Genomic DNA, 27,394 nt, shown 5'->3' with positions numbered 1-27,394 from the left:
AGGTCATGACCTGAGCTAAAATCAAGAGTCGACGCTTAACGGACTAAGCCACCCAGGCAGGCGCCCCTATGTTCCAGATTTCTTAAAAATCAATTATTTTAGCTTATGCCTGTTGAGAGTCTATTTAGTACTAAATTAATAGGCTTGGACAGTGGTCCCGAGTTTTAGATTTCAGAAAAGTTTCAAAAACAAATTTGGGGGACTGATATTATATGTAAATCAACTACTACCTATTATTGACTTAGAGAAGAAAGACCATTTTAAGACTATAAATGTAAGAAAGACAATCTCAAAATGAAGATCTACCTATCCAAGACAAAACATGTTAACAACCTTATATTGGTAACAGCTCCCCAGCCCTAACATCTCTCTCTGTGTGCCCCTCCCTGGACCTCCTCTCACTATTTTTTTAATTCCTCTCTCTCCCATTTTAGTGAAAACCAGTATAAGCTTTATCATGCTCCAATGGATCAGCACTTAGCTATCTTCTGTATCTAACCTCAATGAGTAGAGTTCAACAGCCATGGCAAAGCCAGTTCCTTTGTGTCTCGGAGTCTGAATTTATAGGAATTGATGGTATTACGGTATGGTATAGAACAAAGAACAGTGGATTAGGAATCAGGGGACTTGGGTTCTATTTCCAGGTCTGATACGAACAACCTTCTAAAGGCATTTTAATACCTTTTGGTCTCAGATTCTTCATTTCTAAAATGAAACAAATCTAGGTAAGATTTACTAAAGTTCTAACATTCTATAAACAAAAAAATGTATGATTAATACACTTATTTCATAAAGCTTTTGAAATAATTATCCCCCCAAACTGAAGAATACTGGCAGTCTAAGGAGTTTATTTTTAAAAATTAAATATCAACTCTAAATGAATATCCAGTGTCAAACATTTAATAAATTCAACATATATCAATTAAAATCTATTCTTCCTAACTCCTCTCACCCAAATCCCCTTCCCTCTTAAATATCCCCTTCCCCCATTGTCAGGAAATAACTGGGAATTCAGGGATGTTACTGCTCAACCACAGCCAAGATACGTCATAAAAATTTATCAAGCTGTTGTGGAAATACACCAGGAATACAGTTATTTTTTCTTCATTTTTGAAATACTTCTTTTCACAAAAAGGGTACCCTGATAGCCTTGCTCTGAGACTTGAGTTTGTCTTGTATTTAAAGGTACACATGCTTTTTTATTTTCTTCTCAGCTCCTGACATGATCTTAAGCACTCAGTTTCCATAAAAACTACGTGTCATGAAAGACTTATGGTTTGATTTTAAATGGAATGTGCCATCCTTTTTGAAGTCCTACATCATTTTGTTTACTACTTAACCATAGAAACATTGTGAAGCCTCACCCAGCCTATTATCAGAGCCTGTTCACTATCAGAAAAACTCTTTGTAACTGGCTTCCGTCACACCTTGTATCTGATTAACACACTATAGGATAACATAGAGCTACATAGATCTGCTTTGTGTTCTAACACAGCTGATGGAAAACAGATTTTCCTTTCTCCTTTAATGTGACAGCCCCCTAATTGAGAATGTAATATGGTTTATTTAATACACTTCTTCATACTAAATTAAAGCAGATCTAGAGTAATTTAGTTGCTCATTAAGGTTAAGGTAATAGTCGCTAAACAGATGCCTTTTATATCGTAGAAAATACTTACCCCAATGATATGTATAGGATAAGTAAATATAGATATACACATAATTAAACACATACATAACAGAACTGTTGACTTTTAGGCACATACTACCTACTTCTCAACAGTACTATCCCAAGTTTGTCCTTTAGTCTTGACTGTGAATGACATTTTCTAACCAGACCTCAAATATAATGCTCTCTTTGACCTCTGTTTAAAGTGCTGGGGAGGCTCATCTGTGCAATATCATTTCAAATATCATGTTCAGTCAGGCCACAAAGTTAAAGATAGAACTAAATGAAATTTATTTAATTAAGAAATCATGATTTTTATCTTTTGTACTATGCTTGGGTTCTTTTGAATCCAGTATTGCCAATCAAAAGAAAACCACACACAATAAAGCAACAACATGCATAAAGCTAGCAAGGAATACATATACATTCATATACATACGATCACATTCATATCATACATATATATACTCTATATTCTAACGAGCTAGAAGAACATCCTAAATTTATGCCTTTCAGGTTTATACAATATAAAAATGAACTCCAAAAGAGGGCTAACCAAACTTATCTCTCTAAACCCAATTTGATTATATAGAATTGAGAAATAAAAAATCTCACTTACAAATCCGAGCCAATGAAAACTGGTACCAAAACTATAAAAGAAGCAAGAACCAACTCCACCTGTTCTGGAAAGAACACCTCAGTAGTTTTCTGTCAACTACTCACTTAAAAATTCTCTGCTCTGTGCCCATACTCAACCTGTAAGTCAATTAAAACTGACTGCTGTCTACCCATTTTACCCAATCCCCACCCATTCCCTGCTTTTGAAAGCCTGCCCTGAAATAACCTGAGTTCTAACCCGGTTCTAATCTAATCCTATGAAATCTAATCCTAATCTAATCCTATGAAAGTTTCTCCAACTGTCCCTTCCAAGATGTCATAAGACATCTTTTTAAACTGCTTTCCCTTGCTGGCAAGATTAATAAACTTCTGTAGGACACAGGCTGGCCTGGCAATTTTTGTGGGGACCATACCAATTGATGTCTTAGAGTTTATATGTAAACCTACAATGGTTTATCTCATTTTAAAACACCAGTCTTATTAAATATAATTTTGACTATCCAGGAATAAAGACAGCACCTAATTTTTCAAGTTTAAAATACCAAAACTAGATATTAATTCCAGGTTACTAAAATATACACAATTTGCCCATGATCACAGACTTACTAAAAGAGAAAGGGCTGTCCTTCAAAATCTCAGTGACACAAACTTGTGTTAGTATCAGATCACAGGGGCCTGTGGCTGGTCAGAAAGACAACAGACATTAATCCTTTACCAGAGAACCTAGGGACATCCCTTTTCCCATAAACACCTTGTAGATACAATGTACCATTAGTGCAGAACATCTTTTGATAGGGCCATAGAGTAGTACCGCTCCTGGAAGGCAAGTTCACCTCTGGATGACAGTACCCTGTATTCTCTAGAGTCTAGGATGTAAACTTTTGTATTCTAGGGACTTTGTGTTGCTGAGTTTTATATTCCCAGTGCCTTAGTGTTTTGACACAGTAGGTCCTTAATAAACATGTATTAAATGTTTTACAACCCAATAATGTCAGGGGAGGGATTTTTTTTTTTTTTACCAACTGGGAAAGAATTCCTGAGGTCCTCAAATGCTTCACGCAAAGTTGAGGAAGTACTTAAGGATAAAAATCTAATTGGGGTTTTAGAAGCTCTCTATGTGTAGAGGGTTCTGTTCTTCCCTTCAGGATTCCCAAGGCTTGGAAGAGAAGAGACAACGATCAACTGCCATATATCCCCTTGGAAAACGAAGCTAGGCTCCTCTCCTCGTGTCCCTACTCACTGCAGCTACTCCAATCCCTGCCTTCCAAAGCTACATGTAAGGCCTAGTCGGACAGGTGACAACTTGCTCGTGAGGCCATAGAGACCACATCACCAACCATATAACCCTCCAGGTACAAAGAGTACTACCACCCCACATCTGTTTTAAGTTGCCAATTGAGGGATTAGGCCCAAATTCATTAAACAAATCATCACTAATGTAACATTTCCATAATTTGGGGGACAAGTTCTTTACAGCAGAAGGCATATTTCCCCAAGCACCACAAGGTATCGAATTTTTCTTAACTATTCCATGTTGTTCTGAGTAAAAATGAAATTTTTTTTCTTAAAGATAAATTGCCTTAAACTACAAATATTCTCATTCTTTTTCTTTTCTTTCTCTCTTTTTTCTTTTCTTTTTTTTTTTTTTTTGATTTATTATTGTTCTAGAACACAGCCATGCTGAGAACACTAGGATATCAAAGCCTAGTGGTGAAAAGAATCTTAAGAGATCATCCACTCCCATTCTAGGCAGGTTTCTAACTATTTCAGAAAGTTGGTTATGTAGTTATTACTAATGCTTACTGGATGGAGGCTTCACATTCTCCCTTGGCAGCTTATTTCTAGTGTTTCATCATCTTTGCTGTGTCTAATCAAAGTTTCTCCTGTTTTGAATTAAGCCAATTTCCTCTTGTTTTACTCTTGAAAAAGATTCAGGACAAGCAAATAGCACCCTGAGTCATGATCAGTAATAGAGTCTGAGCTCAAAGAACCGGACTGGCAGCTATGTCTCAAGTGAACCTGAGAAGCTGTCATTTTACTGATGCATTAAAAAAGCCCACTCCTCAAATTTCTCCCAAATAAGGAGGCCTAGACAGGTAGGAGTGTCACTCTGGTCTGAGGTTAGCCGATAAACTGAGTCCAAATTAAAATAAGTTACTGCAGATTCAGAATGTGGGTAATTTAACAGATAAGGCACTTCTACACTAGAAGAGGCAGATTCCTGTTTACCACACTGTCCTAATCAAGGCCTTTTGGTTAATTACCCTATTTAGAATTGCTGTGACATGGAGCTTTAAAATGCCAAATTCAGCCATTTTGTAGAATAATCTTAAAATATAAATAGTAATATTAATATATCTGGCCAAAAACATACTCCAAATAATTTTCCACAGTTAAAATCCAAACAGTGAACAGATTATTTTCCAATACCATTTAAAATATTTAAATGGACAGAAAATAACATAGATAATTAACCATACCAAGGAAAGAAAATGTTGGTCCATGAATTTAATCAACATATAAACTTCTCGGGGCACCTGGGCAGCTCAGTCAGTTAGGTATCCAACTCCTGATTTTGGCTCAGGCCATGATCTCATGGCTTGTGAGTTTGACGCCCGCATCGGGTTCTGTGCTGACAGCTGGAGCCTGTTTGGGATTCTCTGTCTCCCTCTCTCTCTGCTCCTCCCCCATGTGTATGTGCACGCACACGTACACTTGCTTTCTCTCAAAAATAAACACACAAAAAAATTAACTTCTCAACTAGGTCTGAGTTTTGGTCTAGTTTGAACAAAACAGAGAGTGACCATCATGTAGTAGATGCTTCATATGTATTTTCTCCAACCCTAACAATAACTCACTAATCCTCAAAAGTGTCATTGTAAACTGAATCTTCAAAAAGTTATAAAATGTCTGAGATTATTCAGTAAGTGAAAGAACTAGAATTAGTTGTATTCTAGATGCAATACTCTATTAGACCAAGTTGTCACATCACAGAGGCCAAAGTTGAAGATCAGAACCCTTACCCAACTGAGAAGGGGAGAAAAAGTTCTGAGAAATGGTGCAGTTCCTTACTATCAAGCCAAAACTGAACCAGGGCCTGGACACTTATACGTGTATAGTAGCAGAAACGTAAGGAAACATTCTTCCAGCAGGATGCGGGGTGTTTCTAGCCCTTTTATCATCTATATTAGACTACTTCTTTTCTTCTAAGAAACTCAGCTGTGAATATGATGAAGTTGGGTAGCAGAGCAGGACTTTTAAATCATATAATTCACACACAAATATCTTTAAATATTCTGTTTAATAAGTTTATTATTTCTAAATATCTTTTTAGACTAAAGTTTCCCAATGTGTGAAATGAAACAGTCCAAAATTACTTGGCATCATATCAAGTACTTACTTTGTTAAATCTCGTGTAGAGAGTCATAGAGTGATTAGGTGAACCTTCAGAATACTTATTCAAATTTTTGTTATACTAAGTCAAGTGATCAGATGGCATCTTAGGGAGCCATATATAGGTAGCTGATATATCAGCAGTTTCATTTTATTGATTGTTCTTCTTTAGAGGCCTTACCAACAATATAATAACCTAAAATAATTTTCTTTGTGATTTTACATTTTTAACTCTGACTAGGATTTATAAGTTCCTTTAAGGACAGTAAGATCAACAAAGTAAAATGAACATTAAAAATGTTCATTGGATTTAGAAAAATGAAGGCCAGGTGACTTTAGTGAGCACCATATCAGTGCAACAAAGGAGGCAGAAGCTAGAATTCATATAGGTTGAAAGGTGGATGAGGGGAACTGAAGAAATGAAGGAAGTAATATGTAGACAGTTTTTTCAAAACATTGGTTCTAGAGAGAAAGAGAGAGCTAGGACAGCCATCTAGAATAGAAAAGAAAGGTAGACACAGGGTGGGGAAAATTCCCGTTTAAGATTAGAGACTTTACATGGAATTCTATTCCTGAAATCATTATATATTAATATATTAACTAACTTGGATTTAAATTAAAAAAAAAAAGATGAGAGATTTCAGCCCAGAGTTTAGAAATTATTGGGAATGTTTTTATATTCATATTTTATACTGAATTTTTTAATAATGAGACTGAGCTGGCATTTTGGAACTACCACAAATTTACTTTCTATACCAAGCATATCTAAACATTACTGCCTTCCATCTACTTTTCTCAAATAAGACCATTTTAAAAGTATGCTAAAGGCATTCTCTAACAAACTGACATCTCTTTCCCTTCTTCATTGCTTAAGGTAAGATAATCACAAATAGAACTTGAGGAAGTTTTTTCTTACACTACCTACTTTATACACAACACTAAATTTAGTGATCTACTAGAAAATAGTATATGAGCCATGAAATTATTCCCTAGGAAAATAAATATTCTCTATTCATAAACCCTGTCACCAGGGGTCTACATGTATGAAACACCTTACTGGAATAAGGATTTAATATGCAAAGTTTCCTTATTTTAATTTAGAGATCAAAGCTAAAAATGTCAACATACTCATTTAGTTTTAAGCCAGTAATGATATACTCAGTCCAATCCGAAAAATAGATGACATCAAATAAGATGAATTTTGAAATAAAATCCAGGAAATTGGCAAGGAAGTACCTGATAGTGACTGTCTGATTTCATAAAGAAATCACTAGCATAAATGCCAACTTAGAGGACTTCTACTAAAGTTGTTAACTGATTCTTTAAAATGTTATTCTAAGGCGGGCCAGGGTGGCTCAGTCGGTTAAGCGTGCGACTATTGATTTTGGCTCAGGCCATGATCTCAAGGTTCATGAGACAGCCCTGCATTGGTCTCTGCGCTGACAGCCTGGAGCATGCTTGAGCCTGCTTAGGATTCTCTTCCCCACCCCTCCCCGCTCCCTGCTTCCTGCTTCCATGTGTTCTCTCTCTCTCTCTCAAAACAAAACAAACAAACAAACATTAAAAATGTTATTCTGATCATTTAAAAAGCTTAAGTTAAACTTTGAAAACTACTGAATAGGGTATATTCAAGAAACTTCTTATCAAGTGAGCCAAAATAGAAGGTATAAATCCAGTTCAAAGAAGGAAGCACTTTGTGTATGCCACAGGTGAAAAACATTTAAAGTAATCTAGTGTATGGCACATCCCAGTGCAAGGCCCAAGTCCAGGCAGAAGACTAGGTGGTCAGCAGGAGCATGACTTCTGAAAAAAGTCTGTACAGAGAGCAAGTTTCTAATCCAGGACTCAGATCACCCTTCTGATTATATTCCTTCAGTTATACATCCTTTCAAAACTTCTAAGGTCATGAATAACATGATTTTTGTATGTTTCATCATTCCAAAGCAACTGGCAAAACAAGTGTATGCATATGACAAAAATCAAAGCACTGAAAAAATAACTGATATAACATTTGTCTTATTAAAAAAGTTTAATGGTCAAACTGCAAAACTGACTATTAAATTCTGGTAGAAATTCTCATCAAACCCCTGCTCCAATGTAATAACTTCTCTGAAAAACAAATGATTCTGAGAGACATGTAGACCTCTTCAAGGAGCCTAAAGGCTGAAAGCCTTTAATCTTTTTTTAATGATTAAAATATGAATTTAATATCACTGTATTTTCAGAGACTCATCAAAATACAAATTTGCATTTATATTAAATGCCAAATTCTAAAAAGATGTACAGAGTTTTCTTTTCTACCAAATAAAGACTATTATTACACTTTGCATAAGAAGAAGAATTACTTACCGCTATAATATCTAAAGTATTATCACAGACCTTTCGGATTTCATTATTTTTATCATGCATCAGATCTATGAGATACGCTGGAGCCTCTGAATAAAAGTGGTTAAAGATGCAAATTGTGTTTGAGATTGAGCCTATTCAAGGATATTAGAAAAATCTCACATTTCTCTAAATTCAAATTGCCCCGGGAAATCTAACTTCAAGTTTTAAAATTGAGTCATCAATAAAAGCTGACCATAAACATTTAACATTTCATTTCATTTCATTAATAGAAATAAGAAAGAAAAAAAACACTAAATAAAAAAGGGTAAGGAAAACAGAACCAGTAAGTCTCAGAAAGTACAAGGCCATCTTTTTGAAAATATCTTCATGAAAGTAACTGAAGAGGGAGCTCCAGAGCCACACAGCTCTCTGTTAAGCTTTCCTGAGAGAGCTGGCCCACCTAAAAGTTCCAGAAAATTAATTTCACATAAAAATAACAACAGAAAAGAATCACAGTCATATTTTGTAGATGATTATGAGAAAAATATAACATTTTCACATAAAAGATGAAAGGTGTAACCCAATACTTCAAAAAGAAATAAAAGAATGTAAGGAAGTAGAATATATGTATAGGAACAATATATATCAAAGTTAGAGAACTCAAAGAAATGAAATAATTCAGGAAAGAACCAAAAATAAAGGTAAAAATAATTCCAGATATATAAGAACTAAATTTATAGTAACACATGAGTAAATAAAAACAGATAAAACTCCGAGAGGAATGGAAGCTAAAAAGGAAGAAAACTTGTAAAATTTAAAAACAAATAAGAGAAAATATTAGAAAATGACTAATTATTTAAGATAGGCAAAGAAGATCCAACATAATAGAAATTCCAAAGAAGACAATAAAAGCTTTTAATAAAAGAGAACAAATACTAAAAACTAAAATTCAAGAAAATTTTCCTGAAATTAGGGGAAAAAAAAGGCAAAACTATATACTGAAAGATCACATATGATACTTGGAGAAATCAAGCAAGGATGATGAATACCAACTCAAATTCTAATGAAGCTATTTGGCTTTAAAAATACAGAAATGCTCCTCTGGTCTTATTGGCCAAAATATCAAGTCATTTATAAGGGAAAAAAGAGTAAATTGTCATCAGACACTGACAGCTATCAATAATTAGCAGACTACAGACGGCACACTGTCATCAATTCAGGCAAGAAGACAGCAGAAAAATACCTTTGAATTGTGGAGAAAAATAATTGGCAATCTAAAACTCCATATTCTGCTAAATGATTATTAAAGAGAACATGCTAGTTATTTTCAGATATATTTTATTATTCATAGATACTCATTTAGCAGTATAAGAGAACGTAATAATGAAAGGAAACTCAGAGAGAGAGAGAAATGGAATTCAAGAAAAAAAATAGCAAACAGGGAATAGGTCAACATATTCTAAGTCTTGAATAAGTACTAGTTTTTAAAAGGCAATAGTTAAAATAATAATTCAGTTTCAAATGTTAGAAAAATGTTACAAAAATGAGGTGAATTATTACACTATCACATACCATGGAAGATGCAAGTGGGGACGTTAGACTTACAAGTAGAAGAATACAGTCCTTTAAAACTGGAGAGAATACATGTTGAAATTGGGCTTAACTCCTACAAATAAGTAGGGGGAAACAGAGGAAAAAAAGAAAACTCAAATTAACAGAGAAACCGCAATGAATCCAAAAAAGGCAGTGAAGAAAAACTTCTTGATCTCCAATATTTACAGCCGATCTTTGTTAAAATTGTATTTGAAACAGAAGCTGGGTGTTTCCTCCAAGAAACTCTAGCACACATGTACACAAGCAAATGACATTCTTTGCAGCACTGATTACAATGCCGAAAAAAATTTTATCAAGTTTCACAGCAATTGCAAAGACAGAGGTTAACCCTAATCTTCTACTCATTGGTGCTACTTACTATTTTTCTCAAGGGGAAAAGAGGATACATTTAAAATGTAGAAAAAATACAGAATAATATGTTCTCAGAGAGAATCTAAAAGGACCAAGTCAAATTTGACTTATTTTCCCATGCTGCCATTGTTGGGATTGTATGAAAATTATTACAATAGCATTGGTTCTCAATTTCAGATTCTCAATTTCTATGCATTGTGCAGAGAGCTATTTTTAATATCCCAAACATTTTAATATAAATCATATGTTGACCTAATATAAGTCTATACCAGCCTTCTTAAAGTTTCTTTCATTCTGTTTAAAATTATATCAAATAATGTTGATCATTAATCTAAATTTAAAAGCGGGAAAAGGAAATAATTACATAATAAATCTTCACTTAAAAATTTAAGTATAGTCAAAATCATGATAAAGTAGTTAAAATTATAGTGAAATATTTTAATAGTTCCTAATTATGTGACAAAAGACAACAAGACATATTTAGATATCATTGATATCAACAAAAATCCCGGCTTTTGGACACCAAAACACTGGGCAAAAGCACTCTAGCAATCTTTACAATCTCAAGGCATGGATGAAAGCATTGGATCTAAGTAGTATTCCTTGATGCTTTTGTAAAAATTTTAAATCAGCAGATCTTTTCTGTCCCATTCCTTCCATTTTCAACATGTTATATTCGTCAGAATAACTATTTAAAAAGTACTCACTTCAGATTCAATGGCTTCACAGAAATTGAACTGGGGAGAAAATAAAGTTACACTGACAAGAAAAATCAAATGGAAGTGGTCTTAATACTGTGAACTTTGACAATAAGGTACTGAGAGTACATTTTAAATAGATAGACTAGGTTAGAGACACTTACTCACTATGCACTAGCACTTGGTAGGTACCATAAATACTTAATTCCTTAGTCTTCAAAAAAACCCTATGGTGTGACATGTAAACAAAGGTCTCCTTCAAAGAAGTTACCTTAGGAAAGCTATGCTTTCACTTTCATGTTTTCTAACATGTGTTTCTTATAGTGTCTTCTGTAGTTATAGAAATATTCTATTATAAAATATCATTTCAGATTCGCTCAACCCAGAAAAGCATATTAAGTTTTCCAAGAAGACCCTGTAGCAAGAAAACCTGTTTAATTCAGTGTTTTCCATATTCATTTATCACAGAACCTTTTTTCATGAAGCAACTATTAATACAAAAAAAAAAATCCCTGGAACACCACTGGGGAGAAGGAATTTATTCTAATGTTAATACTGCTCAAAAGAGTGTATCTAGAATTTATTTTCCTGAGTCAGTTTATAAGCCACATTTAAAAAACATTACTTATGATAAAGGAAGCTCTCGCTAGTTAAGGCAAAACAGTGTTTGCATTATTGATAGCCCATACTGAAATCAACAATTCTGAGTTTAGACTTGTTACTCAGACTTGACTCTCAGAGACTCCAGTAATTAATCTCAAAAACAAGGCAATTTTCTCCAAAGATGATACTTAAAGCATGTGTCATTGACTTTGAATGTAAGATCAGAGGACTTTAAAATAATGTTTTGAGCGATGGCCCATCATCATGCAAAAGAAAAAAAAAAGTCTTCCAATGTATTAATTTTAAAATTAATTAATTTTAGACACATGTGTTCACTGACCTAAGTACTACCCACATGCTAGGTGCTATGTTAAATTTTGAGTATAGATAAAGATGAGGAAAACAAAAGCTTGTCCTCGAGCTTGAAGAGCTCAAAACCTTTGGTAAAGACAGGCATATAAATATACAATTTAAAGTTCTTTACTGGAGGTGAAAATAAATTACTCCTACTGGGAAGGAGGGAGGCTTAACTGGATTAGAAAGGCTTAACTTTAAAGATGGCTTATAAATCTACCTTTAATGAGCTGGAGATTATTAGGTAAAGAAAGAGAGAAATGCATTTGAGGTTGATAAGGCACACGAAGAGGCAAGAAGATGGGTCCTATCTGATAAATGATGAAAAATTTGGGTGTGCTAAGAGAAAATTGTGCACTGTAGAGTTAAAGGGGGAACTCTAGAAAAACAGATTAAGGTTATCTTAAGTTTAGATTTTTCACATGGGTAAATAAGTATTTTACTAGAGGAGTTCAAAACATGCAGATGACCACAATAACACACACACACACACACACACAGACACACACACTCACACACATGCACACACACACACAGAGATGCAGCTTAGATATCACTTCTGCTGCCAGCATTATATGACATCCCCCGACTCGGTTCTATATATATCCTTGGATATACATATTCTTTCCTGCCCAATGCATATACCTTTATGACATTGCTACACTGGGTTATAATTTAATATTTCTTATTTACTTGTCTGTCTCTCCAATTAGACTATAAACTCTTTGAGTACAGGGACTGACTTTTTTATAAATCTAGCACTTAAAACACTATCTGTTAATAGTGTTTTGGCAGATGTCTGCATTACGAATGTCCAATTATGTGTCATAAAAGAGGTAGCAGACACAAAATGCTCAGCTACGAGACTGATGGATGGTACTGTTATTATCCACTGTGAACACAGAAGGAGGATACAGGGGAGGATGTTGGCATTATCAAGTACCCTTTTCAATGCAATAATGATAAACTCTCACTTATTGAGTATCTCTGTGTGTTGGAAAGAATTACAGGCACTTTAAATCCACCAGTACTTATAACAATCATACGAGGCAGGAGATGTTCCCATCATTTTTATCAGATTATGGTCATTTTATAGATGCAAGATTTTATACTCAAGGGAGGTTAAATAACATATCCAAGGTCCTGCAGCTTGTAAGTGGCAAAGGTAACTTAGAATTCGGGTTCTTTGATTGTAATACATGTAACAGCTTTTTCAACAGGTGGAAGACATCCAGATGGCAGTTAGAAACAAATGCCTGGGACTCAAGAAAGAGAATTTGAAGATACTAAATACTTAGCATATAGTTGGTAGCTGAAGCCACGGGAATAGATTTGTAGAGTGAACACATTAAGATTGAAAGAGTACTAAGAATAGTACCAGGAACATCTGATAGTTAAATTATGTTAACAGAGAAGAAAGTTCTGATATGTTTGTTAAGTTCTTAGGAATCACAGCCCAATAAGTTAATAAAATCGCTTGTGCTATTCTACCTGTACGCTGACTTGGGGTCAAGAGCTTCCATGAAAAATAGCTTGCCCTCTGAAATTATTTTGGGGCTTGGTATTTCCCACATCATTTGAACATTTGCTAGGAAAAAATATGTAAAGATGCATCTTTTCTGAATATGTGAAATGTCATTATCTGTCGTAAACATTAAAAGGATACGTGTTTCCTTGATTATGACATCTCTTGTGGCTTGGTGAAAAACCATCTGGTAGAAGACATAAATTATCTGACACACAAATTCATCATCTTCTTGTTGGGCTGAAAGGAAGCAGAAAACGTCAAATAAGAGAATTCTATAGTTCTATACAAAAGTGAAATACATCGATTGGAATAGTGGAGAATGAGAAAACCAAAAGGGACAGGAGACAAGTAAAGGGTAATCAATTTAAGTTATTTATAATATATGGGTGGCATATATCATTTATATCTTTATTTAGATATTTTTCTAAATTCCATGATGATGATCAGGAAATTTTATAACACATTTTCAGAAGTTTTAGTAAATTTGGTTATAGTTAAACTACATAGGTAAAATTACTTTGAAATACAAAGATAAAACTAAGATTTTGTAAAAAAGGAATTATATCTGCTCTGAGTTTACATCAGACTACTTGAGATGGTCTCAAAAGATCAGGCTGGACTTAGGAAGCACTGAAGGACAAGACTGGTGTAAGAACACACACAGTACCAGTGTTTCTCTGTAATTAATTCTCACCAGATTTTGCCTCCAGGTATAAACACCTTGATTAAATTAACTTCTATGGCCCTAATGTGAAATGGCGACACTTACCAACACTTGTTTTTTGTCCATCGTAAGAATTTTTTAAATAATTCTAATTTATGAAATAAATCTGGTTCTATATTTTGTCTGTATAATGTTGACTCCTCATGAGAAAAACAGTTCTTAAAAAAAAAAAATCACACCTTCTAAATTCTAAGGTTTTGGTAGAAAAACTTACAAAAATTTTTTCTAATGTTTATTTATTTTTGAGGGAGAAAGGGAGACAGAGTGTGAGCGGGGAAGGGGCAGAGACAGAGAGGGAGACACAGAACTTGAAGCAGGCTCTGGGCTCCGAGCTGTCAGCACAGAGCCCGACGCAGGGCTCGAACTCACAAACTGTGAGATCATGACCTGAGGCTAAGTCGGATGCTTAACCCACTGAGCCACCCAGGCACCCCAAGAGGTATTATTCTTGAATAATGTTAACAACATTAAATTTTACTTATTGTCATGAAATAAGTTATTTTAGTTTTAATGTAACTGATTATATAAATAGTAAAAGGAATGTTGCATATCATAAGCTAATTAATGTTTAATATTATATAAAGAATAGTTTAATAGGTTAGCTGATACCCACTGATTAATATATAATGGCAAAAGCAAATACTTATAGAAATCTAATTTTTAGGTACTGGTTATGAAATTTCATTTATTAATAGTTTTGTATCAACTCCTGGCATTTGTTCAATGATACCTGTTAGACACAGATTTACAGGTCAACAGAGCATTAGCTATTTGTGTAGAATAAAGTGCGGGACCCTTAAAGTCCAATCTGTTCCAAAGGATTTCCCTCACTAACTTGCCAATGAGAAAAAATTCACTCAATACTCACCATGGTAAGTGTAGTCACCACCTGACATCATAAATTATTATAGTATTATTGACTATATTCCCGGAAATCCATGTATTTCTTAAAAAGAGAAGCATATAGCCTCTGTTCATGATCACCTCATGGCAGAGAACATTAAGACACAGTAAGACACTGTGAGCTGGCTCTGTCAGCTTGCCACAATTGTACATGTCTCAGCTCCCTCAATCATAATCGAGGGGGAACAGCAATTCAAGAAAACCAGTCATTCTGTTTCAGATTTCTCCAGCTCATCACAAAATTTTCATTCTCACTCTGCCAACTACATTGTCTTCATTTACACCTCCCAACCACCTAGTCTCTCTTTTAATTGTTTCTCATTTGGAAAACTCCTGGCTGGGAGAAGGGTGGACCAAAGTAAATATGTGTGTGTATACACACACACACACACACACACACACATATACATATATATATATACATATACACACACACACACACACAATATGTAGGAACACTTCAAAATATGGAGGTATTATCTCTAGATGACCTATTAAATGCATTATGTTAAAGAATTTATAAATCAAACTTAAAAATTCAAAAGAGAGAAATGGGCAAAAGACTTAAATAGGTATTTAACTTTATTAGCCATAATGAACTGACCAATAAACACAAACAGGTACTCAATTATTAGTCATTAGGGAAATGCAAATTAAAACCACCACTCTGAAGGCTACAATTAAACAGACTGATATTGCCCAGACATGAGGGTGATGCAGAACAACTGGAACTTTTGCACATTGCTGGTGGGACTGAAAACTGACTCAACTACTTTGAAAAACAGATTGGCATTATTTACTCAAGCTAAACTTATATAGACTCTATGACCTAACAATTCTACTCCTAGTCATATGTCCAAAAGGAATGAATACATATATTCATCAAATGAAAAGTTTAAGAATGTTCATAGAAGCAATATTTATAATAGCCCTTCTCCTATCAAAAAAAAAAAAACCCCCAAAAGCCACCCTATCGTTTGCCAATAGTAGAAAGGATAAACAGTCGTATATTTGCAGAGCAATGAGAAGAAACACACTTCTTAACACAACATAGATGAATCTCACTTTATAACGTATGACCAAAAAACCCTGGATTCTACTTATATAAAGCTCAGCACCAGGCAAAAGTAATCTACATGTGACAAAAGAAAGGATAGACACCAGTTTGGAGAGGGTGATAATGACTGGGAAATGGCAGAAGAGGGACTTCTAGGGTGATGGTGATATTTTAATTCCTCATGTGAGTGGAAGTAACATGGGTGTGCTCATTTTGAAAATTCATTGAGCTATATTTTTGTATTTTTCTTGTTATACTTCAAAAAAATCTATGAAAAATAATACAAAATGCAGATTTATTATACCTGGCAGGAAAGCCTGAGATTAGAATGTTATTTCAGGCTTCCCATACCTTCCAAAATCCCTACCTTAAAGCCCTAACCTAAATGTGACTCCAATTTGGAGACAGGTCTATAAGGAAGTAATTAAGGTTAAATGAGGTCATAAGGGTGGAGTCCTGATCCCACAGGATTAGTATCCCTTAAGAAGAGATACCAGAGCACTGTGCGTGTGCTCGCTCTTGCTAGCTCACACTCTCTGCTCTGTGAGGATGTGATGACACACCAAGAAGGTGGCCTTCTGGAAGTCAGGAAGAAAGGCCTCACCAGGAACCAAATTGGCTGATACTTTGATCCTGGACTTCCCAGCCTCCAGAACTATGAGAAAATAAATTTATTTGTTTAGGCAATCCAGTCTATGGTATTTTGTTATGGAAGCCTAAGTAGACTAACACAGAGTCCTAGAGAACTTGACGCTAATAGAATAATATTAGATTCAGTTAGATTTTGTATGCAGTGTGGAAAACAATGAACCCTGGCCCCTTAAAAGCAATACGAAGTTAAGGGAAAAATTCCATCTAGGCCTCACTGCCCAATTCTGTAACCATAGCCACTGTGGCTAATTGAATTAAAATTAAATACAAAATTCAAGTTCTCAGTCCCAATAGCCACATCTCAAGTACTCAACAGCCACATGTGTTAGACAGTGCAAATAGAGAACATTTCCTTCACCACGGAACGTTTAGAGGACAGCATTGGACCTAGAAGGGAATAGGATGCTTCCAAATGAACCTTCCTGATTAGAAATCAAGACATTAAAAAAAGATAGGAGATCCAATTCAATCAACACAAAGCTCAACAGAAGGACAGAATATTAGTATTTCATGATTGCAGATCTTTTATATTTAAAAATGTAAATAGCCTGTTCATATATTAACAAAAGTAAATTGAAACAAATTATAATTTACCATTTAGCAATTCAATGAGTGCAGGGATTATCCCAGATTTGGCTAGCAATGCAGCACAAGAGTCATCCATAGATACAGTTCCAATCATTATAACCACTTCTAAAACAAGGTCATCTTCTGCAGCACCTAATAAAGTCAAACCACAGAAAGTTTTCATTGCAATGTCTTGATCCAAATCCATTTATACTGCCAAAACTTCAATGCACAGAGAATATACTGTAAGCTATTAAATCAGTTCTTATGAATCCTTAACATGCTTATAACTTTGTCCTTTCTTCCCATTTCTATGCTCAATGAAGAAGATAGTTCATAATAGTAAGGGAGGGCAGCACTGAAGTGATAACACCTCTCTGAAAATGTAAACGAATGACAATGTAAATACAGAAAACCGAAGAGTCATTTGAATGGCTCAAAGAACTTTGTGTGTTCACAGGTATGCATGCATGCAAAGAGGATATGGTATTTGGTAATTTTTAAAAGGCAGGATAAAAAAATAAGCAGGGTAGGGAAAGGAAACCAATATTAAGATAACACGTTTTTAGGAAAAAGAGTACATACATCTAACAGGAGACCTAGTGATCACCTTTCTGGGAGGAAGAAACTAGAACTAGAGCTGAAAGTTGAGGTGTGGGAAGAAAACACATTACCTAGTATAATAATGGTCACAAAATACTGCTCTAGCAGTTGCTCTCAGCCGCAACAGAAAGAAATAGAAATAACTTAATGATTACGCAAAATGCAAATACTTAGCACAGACCTGGTTTTAGTTTATCCTTGAGGTATGGGACCAACTTGTACTCCTTAAGAACCAATTCCCAGTCTAAGTCTGGAATGGTCAAATTTGCAAGAGTTCCCAGACATTCAATCACAAACTCCTCTTCCTCATCATTAGAGATCTGGGCTGCAAGGTCCCCAACATAATCCTAAATAAAACAGAATTTTAATACAAATTTAAAATATGATTTCTGCAGAAGAACCAATCTAATAATGTAATCCACAGGAAGAAAAAGTAAGTATCAAATGTGATTCTCTTGTTTTAATAATCTTGAGCCAAATTGCTATAGGAATCATTGGTTTAAAGTTTATTATATATTTTTTTAGTTACCTCTATACCCAAAGTGGGGCTCAAACTCACAACCCTGAGATCAAGAGTTGCATACTCTTCCAACTGGGCCAGCCAGGTGCCTCAGGAGTCACTTGTTTAAAAGGCAAGACAAGTAGAGTGAGGACAGAAGTGTTAGGGGTTGGGATCATAAAGTGAAAACAACTCTAAAATTGAGCATGGGATTTCTGGAAGCTAAACTTACAAGAAAGTTTATAACAAAAGAACCAACTTGGGTCATGAGTTAATACTGATAAGAGCTCAGTAAGAGTTTTATTTCCAAATGTAGGACTTTAAAGCTTCAATTCTCAGGCTGTTTTAATAGAAAGAAAGAAACTATACTCACAATAAATAAATTTTTAGTTGGTCCATCATGCTGGGAAATGTTCCTAATCATTTTCATCAGCAATGGATCCTTAAACTTCAGAGCCCTCTTCATGAGCATCTTTAGCCCATTTCCTGCAAAAAACCAGAAAACTCCTCCAATAGAATTAAGGTTCATTTAAGTTTAATAAAATTTGTTTAGTTTACAGTTCTCAAAAAAACCCCAATTTACATACAGTAAAATGCCTGAATCTTAAGTGTACAATAGATTAATTTTGATTAAATGTGTGCCCCTGGGTAATTCATACCCATATCAAGATACAGACATTTCCATTCATTCCAGAAAGTGTCCCTTCTCAATTTTCGTCCCCAAATGTAATCACTTTACTTCTCCTTTTCCTCTTCCTCCTATTTTCCTTCTCTTTCTTCTTTTTAAAAAAAAATTTTTTTTTAATGTTTTTATTTATTATTGAGACAGAGAGAGACAGAGTATGAGCAGGGGTGGGGCAGAGAGAGGGAGACATAGAATCTGAAGCAGGCTCCAGGCTCTGAGCTGTCAGCACAGAGCTTGACGCGGGGCTCAAACTCACGGACCGTGAGATCATGACCTGAGCCAAGTCGGACACTTAACCGTCTGAGCCACCCAGGCGCCCCTTCTCTTTCTTCTTTTTAAACATAGATTAATTTTACCTGCTGTAGAATTTCATATACATGGTATCACACAGTATGTGCTCTTCTGTGTATGGAATATGCACCACAAATTTTAAAAATGTAAATGCTTTTTGAAATGTATCCTAAGAACATAAAAATCGAAATATGAAGTTTCAGAGAAAGGAAAACTACTGCAACATGGTTTGTTTCAGAAAAGAAGTGGCAACAAACTAAATATCCAAAATAGCTGATTAAATTATAGAAAATCCTTTAAAGGATTATTTTGCCACTATTGGCAATTATTTTATATAAAATATCTAATCACATGGAATGAGATTCAAGATATAACTTAAAAAAATGTCACCATATATAGATACAAAAACCAAATTTTATCTTAAAAATCTGCAGAAGCATTGTACCAAAATTTTACCTATGATTATCTCTGGATAGTGGAAGAAAAGATTTTAATTTTTTCCTATTTGCTCATTTGTCCCTTAAAAAAACAAAAAACAGAAAACAAACATGTATACTTTCCAAATAAGAAAAAAACTATTGAGCAGATTCTGAAATATCATAATGCATGACAAGCTATTTTACAAAGGTATTATAGAAACAAATATGATACATTTTTATTGTTATTATCTTACACTGTAACAGATTGTTTTGCAAATAAAAAGTTTTGTTTCATCTAGAAATGTTTTTAAAAATGAAATTTAATTAAGGGTAACTAAACCCTGGTTTATAAAATATTACTAAAGGTAAGTATTTCTCTCATGATATAAGAGTATTTGTTCTGAATCTATCTGACCTTTAAAGATTAAAGCTATAATTTTTAAAACTACTTAAAAATAGGATTTACACAGCTACTGTAATTCTTAATTCCTTGTTTCTTTTCCAGAATTTGCCAGTTGCCATATGATTAAAGGTTATCTATGAAGCTCAAAGGCACTAACCTTCACAGATAAGCTGTACATTCCTTTTGTTAGCAGCAAGATTAATGCAGAAAGAAATGAGTTCCAAGTCAATTCGTTCATCTGAACATTCAAACAGCATCTTCATTAACTAGCAAAAAGCACATGGAATATTTTATTCAAAAAACCACACAGAAAAGCATCAAAAACACCAGATGTATTTTATTACAATGTATTATCTTAGATTCTGTGATGGGAATAATATAATACATTTCAACATATAAGTGGTGAGCTCTCACTATGGACTACTGAATGAATAAATGGTTGATGAACTACTAGATGTTCGGTATTAGATGTAAACTACTGAGTACAATGGAAAATACAGGAGGAATATTAGATACAGCCTTTGCATTTAAGGAATTCAAAATATTATGCAGAAGTAGAGCATTCTGAGCAAAAAAAAAAAAATAGCTTGTGCAAAGGATACAAGGTAAGAAAGAAGAAAAGAAGGCAAGCATGGTTGGGAGTGAGTGAAATAGTGTTCAGATATAAGAAGGTAAAAGCCAAATCATGCAGGGTCTATGAAGTACATGTTAAAGATTTGGGGCTTCATTGTAAAGATAATAGGAAGCCATTAAAGGCTTCTAAGTAAGTAAAATGGTAGGATAAGATCTGTGTTTCAAAAAGGTCTGGCCAGTGTGGAAAACAGACTGAAACAGAGTGAGAAAATGTAGGAAAACCATCTAGGAGCCTAGAGGAAAAGTGCAGGTAAGATGATGACTCTTGGACCACATGGGGCCACAGGATGGAGATAAAGGATGGATTAAAGCTGTATTTAGGAACGAGAATCAAAATGGGATTTAATAACTGACTAGATGTTGGGGTTAAGGGAGAGGAAGGGTCAAAGATGACTCCCAGGTTTCTGCACTGAGCACCAACATGGACAGTGGTGTCCACATTTACCAAACAGGAGAAACTAGAGTAGGAAGACTTTAAAGGGAAGACAGTCATTTTGGTTTTAGATGTGTTGAGTTTAATAAGCTGCCTATGTGATAGTGTGGTACAGATATTCAGTAGAAGTTATAAATGCAACCCTGAGTTTATAAGAAATGTTTGCACCGGAGATTTAGGAATTGTTACATATGGTTGATTACTGAAGCTCCAGGCTGGATCCAATCATATGGGCATGGGTATAAAATGAGAAAAGAACTCTACTTAATGATAAAAGAAAGAGAAGGTGGGTCTGAAAGGCAACAGACAGAAAAGCAGAAATCTAGGAAAAGGTAGGCTACCTATGCCAACTATCTGTAATCCAGATTTGTCATGATGAAAGATGGTTGCTATAATAAAGGAGAAATGAACTTTATGCTATAGTTTTTAGAGGCTAGTCTTCTATGACTGGTAAATCAGCAGATTAACTGAGTGTATACTATGTAAAGACATTTTTCTCTAAGTCAAATGGCTAAGACATAGGAAAGTCAGTCCTAAAATTTGTTACCTAACAATTTCTTATGTTTTGCCTCAGGGCACTACAATACAATACCTTTTTAGATGAGCATGCCCTTGTGAATCCAACACAGCACTGTATATACAGGAAGTGAATAACAGCTATTTGTTGACTGGTTAGACCCTCTTCTGTTAAATCTTGTTTTAATTATTCTCTTTGTAAATTTCAGATAACTTAAGTTTCAAAAAGGATGTATGGTCAACATACAAAAATCAATTGTATTCCTATGTGCTAGCAGTGAACAACTGGAAACCAAAATTAACACAGATCCACTTACAACTGCTCCAAAAAATTATACCTAAGTAAGTACAGTTCTAACAAAACTATACTTATATATATGCTGAAAACTACAAAACACTGTAACAGGTGAGTAGTTAGCAATATATCATGCCTTTTTCCAGAGGGCAGCTCTTTAACCACAAATGTTGCTACTAATAGAATCTTTAGATAAGGAATCATTAACACTTAATAATATTATAGAACAAAAAAATTCTACGGCAAAACTAAAATAATCTTAATCTATTGGATATACATTTAATAGATTTTGCTACCTATCTATATGTTAATTGCCATTAAAAGTACAAATCAATAAAAATGTATGTGATAATCCTCGAATTAGTATGTTTTTCATACTCTAATTAAAAATTTACTATAGATTTCTTCTAAATTTTTACTGATGTAAGAAACTTCTTTATAATAACAAAAATCTGTTACAAAAGCAAATTATCTGTTGCTATTTACTTGAAATTGACCTTGTAGTATGAAAATTGCCCTTGCAAATGGGGTTAGATGATCTATTAGAAGCTGAGGGGTTTTGTTTGCTTTTGGTAATTTCTATGTTAGATCCTGTGGTGAAGTAATCAGGGGCTAGATTTTTAAAAAATAATGCACAGTTTGAAATCTTATCCAACTACCCCCCCCAAAATCAAGAGAAATTAGGACTAAATGTGAATGAAATGTATCATGATATAGAATTAGTTTTTCATAATAGGAAAGAGAAACACTTCAATTTTAATTAAAGCATTCACATTTTAAAATAATAGTTTCCTTCAAACTCCATGGGCAACATTATGTCTTTAATTTGATTGCTACCCCTGGCACTTCAAAAGTAAGTGTAATTGCTGACAACTAGGAAATATTAAAACTAGATTTGTTCTGTTTTAACTATGTCCATTGTCATCTTTTACTAATTTAACAGGAAAGCACTAAAAGGGCTTCAGCCTGTGCAATGAAGAGGCAATAGTGCTCAATCAGACAGGTCCCATATTGAGTATCAGATACCAAAGACTCAAGACTGAAATCACTGTGTCTAGACTCTCTGGCACCTGACTTCACTTATTTACCAGTGACCAGAGGCCAACCCCCACAGCTCTCTGAATTCACATACACCTCTACTACCCCCATCCCCCCACCCAAACATCTTTGAATGATTATGGCAGAACTTTGCATGCCTCAGGAATCTCTTCTGACTGGCTACTCCCTAACTGTGCTGTTTGAAGTGATGCTCTGGTTTCTGAACTTCAGCAGATAATGGCAGGCAGGAGCAAAGGGGGCTGTCAGAAAGGACGTTTACCAGCATTCAGCTAAAAAGAAGCATGTAGATCAAAGAGGGGCCAAATAGGACAACTGTGGTAGAAAACATGTGGATCGCTATGAAGATTCTTACACACTGTTCCAGGGTAAAATATTAAATAACGCCATGACATCATTACCTAAACATGCACTTTGATTGGCCATTCTAATACCAATAAATACTTTTATAAGCATCTGGATGGCATTTACACCTATTTAAACAAAACATGCATCTTAGAGGTCTAAATAACAATGAACTGTTAATGTGTACTTTTAACTATTATTAGAATACAACTATTAACTCCTGGTTATCCCCAAGAATGCTTACCTGAAACAATTCACCCACTGAGACCATTAAGATCATCTATAAAGCCAGACTAGCCCTGGACCCCAAATTTTGCAGAATGGTGACATAATAGGGAAAAAAATTACAATATATTGGGTAATTAGAGGCACTAAAGTACAAAAGAAGAAAAGCAATATAATACTGGGAGAGATTATGAGGCATATTGAACATATAAGCACCTACTCTGAGTATTAAATAATTTACAAAAAGTCTAATTACAGGTTTATCTTATAAAATGCATATAAGGCAGTATTTAAAATGGACAGTGAATGGATCCAAAATAATGTGAATGATTTGATATTTTACTAAGAGTACCGTATTTTTGTATAGTCTTTTATGGTTTATAAAGCTCCTTTACATAAATATCTAATGTAATTAAAGAACAAGACGATATTCCACCTTTTTTTTTTTGTCATTAAAATGAATATGGGTGACTAATGAACCACTGCTTTCCTTCTTTCAAAGTTATTTTAGGCTTTTCATTTATAATGCTTGACATTCTTTTTTTTTTTTTTTTTAAGAGAGAGCAGGGGAGAGGGGCAGAGGGGGAATGGGAGAAGGAGGGAGGGAGAGAGAGAGAAAGAGTGAGAGAAAGAGAAAGAGAGAGAGAGAGAGAGAGAGAGAATATGAATCTCAAGCAGGCTCCACGCTCAGCACAGGGCCCGACACAGGGCTTGATCCCATGACCCTGGAATCATAACCTGAGCCAAAATCAAGAGTCAGATGCTCAACTGACTGGGCCACCCAGGCGCTCCTTGACAGTGTTTACTAAACAAATATTAATGTGCATAATTTCAAAGTTAACCAAGTATTACATTAATTCTAAGATCCAAACATTAGATATAGCTTTATTTAATAAGTACAATCAGCTGCTGTCACAAAGTTTTTTCCTTTTGTTTTGTTTTGTTTTAAGGATTTTATTTTTTTAAATTTTTTTTTTTTTCAACATTTATTTATTTTTGGGACAGAGAGAGACAGAGCATGAACGGGGGAGGGGCAGAGAGAGAGGGAGACACAGAATCAGAAACAGGCTCCAGGCTCTGAGCCATCAGCCCAGAGCCCGACGCGGGGCTCGAACTCACGGACCGCGAGATCGTGACCTGGCTGAAGTCGGACGCTTAACCGACTGCGCCACCCAGGCGCCCCTTAAGGATTTTATTTTTAAGTAATCTCCACATCCACCATGGGGCTCAAACTCACAACCCAGAGATCAAGAATCACACACCCTACCCATTGAGCCAGCCAGGCGCCCCAGCCAGTAGTTTAAAGCTTTGCTATATTTAAAAACATTACTCTGAGCAGCCTCTACCTCTGAAAGGAGTATCTTTTTAACTTAGGAAGGAAGCTTGGAAATTGCAATTTAATCCCAGACTTATTTTCCACAATTCGGTTATTCGATAATGCATGTCGCACTGGGTGGCAATCAAGCCATGTCAACTTTTCCATAACTATTTCAAAATTGAGCCTTATAAGGATAAGTCATAGGCTGGATAGCATGTTAGGACCAAATATATGTGAGAGTGCCATTTGGTTTCTCAAAATATGGCTTCATACTAAAAAGCTTCAGGATGTTTATGATGTAATTTGGTAACATCACCTCACCGTTCCTATAAGGGTTGAATTTTATTAAAAAAATAAAAAATACTGACTACTAAATAGGTTTTGGAAGGTTTTGTTTATGAAATATAGTTCATAAATGTTCTGAAAACCCCACTGCAGAAACGTTTGAGTTAAAAATCATTAGTCAAGAAAACATGCATGAATATTGTTCTTGAAAAGGTATGGGAGAATTTTCTACATACAAAGTTTTCAAGTGCAGTGATAATATTTTTCAGAAATGACCTAAAGAGGCTCTTACTTCCAATTCTTTATTTAAAATAAAGTTTTATGTTTTATGGTTGAGATTATATATTCTAAGAGAGGATAACTCCAATTTGAAGACTCACCAAGAGTAAGTTTTCCATCCCTTTTTATTTTACATTTATTTCTTTTTTATTTAATGTTTTTTTCTTTAAGTGTAATCTGGATAAAAACAGTCAATCTAGGCAAGAATACTATTCTTCTTTGGCTGCTTTCCAATTCATATCCTGTAGTCAATGAAGTTCTGACACTGAATGGGATTGGAAAAGGAACACCCTTTGAAACTGCAAAGCAGAAACCCTTGGAACATATGGAGTGAGACTGTAGTAAATCACCTGTAATCTCCCTTTGACATGGCTACTCTTTTATTGAAAACTTGTTTGACAAAGAATTTGATTACACTTTGCACTGGCTACACTTCTGACATATGTTATCTCTATAAGAAGCCTTGCCTTGTTAGATAAGATATGCTCTATATTCTTTGAAGAATGTCTATTTCCTATAAACATAATTAGTTTATCCTCTTGATATAAAAGGCTAAGAAATTACCCTTAAGAGTTTATCAGTTTTTTAATTGCATGTAGATAAAGTGTTAAAATTCTGGAATAGCAAATTCAATTTTAGAACTATCTCACTAATTTGGGATGAATGAAAAGATTGTCAGTAAGAATAAAAAGAGAAATTATGGCTGATTTTTTTACTATACATTAATTAATTCTCAAGTAATATACGTTTAATAACTTATATCAGCTTAATGGGGAACTGCCTAGCAGGAGTCTTAAGAGGAAATACTTTTCTAAGTGTGACTTGCTATTCATACTCTTCTAAAGTGTTGGGTTTTTGTTTTTTTGTTTTGTATATAGATTTAATCTTTATTTATTTTTGAGAGAGAGAGAGAGAGAGCACGAGCAGGGAAGGGGGAGGGAGGGAGGGAGAGAGGGAGGGGGGGGAGAAAGAGAGAGAGAGAGAGAGAGAGAGAGAGAGAGACAGACAGACAGACAGACAGAATCCGAAGCAGGCTCTGGGGTCTGAGCTGTCAGCACAGAGCCCAATGCGGGGCTCAAACTCACAAACTGTGAGATCATGACCTGAGCTGAAGTCGAATGCTTAACTGACTGAGCCACCCAGGTGCCCCCTAAAGTGTTTTTTAAAGTGTTATTTTTATTGTTTGCCATACACCCTGCAAGTTTGCTTTTTCTATTTTAGGAAACCCTTTTATAAAAAATAATGTAATATTTAAAACTGGCCCAACCAGTGTTCCAATCATCAGATATTCAAATTAGTGGAGCTCAATTTAATAAAGATTGATGGCAAAATAGTGATTCTGTGAATGTATATTCCCTAAAAGCAAAATATGTATAATATGTATAGAATCTCTATCCTTATAACATAGTCCATGCAAAAAAAAAAAAAAATCACTGAACTACTTCAAGATAAAAAGGCCTAACATGAAATATATCAAGCAACTGAGTCATAGCAAAATCTTTCTTAAAGATAAAAGAATTTTGATAAATCATTTAAAATCACTGAACATAGGGGCGCCTGGGTGGCGCAGTCGGTTAAGCGTCCGACTTCAGCCAGGTCACGATCTCGCGGTCCGTGAGTTCGAGCCCCGCGTCAGGCTCTGGGCTGATGGCTCGGAGCCTGGAGCCTGTTTCCGATTCTGTGTCTCCCTCTCTCTCTGCCCCTCGCCCGTTCATGCTCTGTCTCTCTCTGTCCCAAAAATAAATAAACTTTGAAAAAAAAAAAAATTAAAAAAAAAAAATAAAATCACTGAACATAAACCAAATGAACAGGCAAAGTTAGGAAATACTAGCAATATGACAAAGAATTAAAATAGTTATTTCATATGTTAATACTAAATATATTAACGTGCCAATGGAAAAATTGGCAAAGGACATGAATAAATAATTTGTAAATTTTTTCTATACACACACACACACACACACACACACACAAATTACTCAGCCATAAAAAAGAATGAAATCTTGCCATTTGCAACAACATGGATAGAGCCAGAGAGTATAATGCTAAGT

The 27,394-nt window shown here is 34.8% G+C and overlaps 1 protein-coding gene across 1 annotated transcript in view; it reads right to left on the bottom strand.

Annotated features, from left to right (window-relative positions):
• Positions 1 to 27,394, bottom strand: part of KIFAP3 (kinesin associated protein 3) — a 161,699-nt gene that overhangs the window by 43,104 nt on the left and 91,201 nt on the right. The window contains exons 12-17 of the mRNA XM_047077008.1: positions 20,116 to 20,224; positions 18,534 to 18,646; positions 17,843 to 18,008; positions 17,086 to 17,211; positions 13,295 to 13,393; positions 8,030 to 8,115 (exon numbers count right to left, since the gene is read on the bottom strand). Coding sequence (XP_046932964.1) covers positions 8,030 to 8,115; positions 13,295 to 13,393; positions 17,086 to 17,211; positions 17,843 to 18,008; positions 18,534 to 18,646; positions 20,116 to 20,224 — 699 coding nt within the window. The remainder of the gene's footprint in view (positions 1 to 8,029; positions 8,116 to 13,294; positions 13,394 to 17,085; positions 17,212 to 17,842; positions 18,009 to 18,533; positions 18,647 to 20,115; positions 20,225 to 27,394) is intronic.

Source organism: Lynx rufus, unplaced genomic scaffold (assembly GCF_022079265.1).
Source record: "Lynx rufus isolate CCGP_SWC_20201006 ecotype Redwood Valley unplaced genomic scaffold, mLynRuf1.p SCAF_15, whole genome shotgun sequence".
NCBI lineage: Eukaryota > Metazoa > Chordata > Mammalia > Carnivora > Felidae > Lynx > Lynx rufus.
This window is presented reverse-complemented; position numbering and strand designations above follow the sequence as displayed.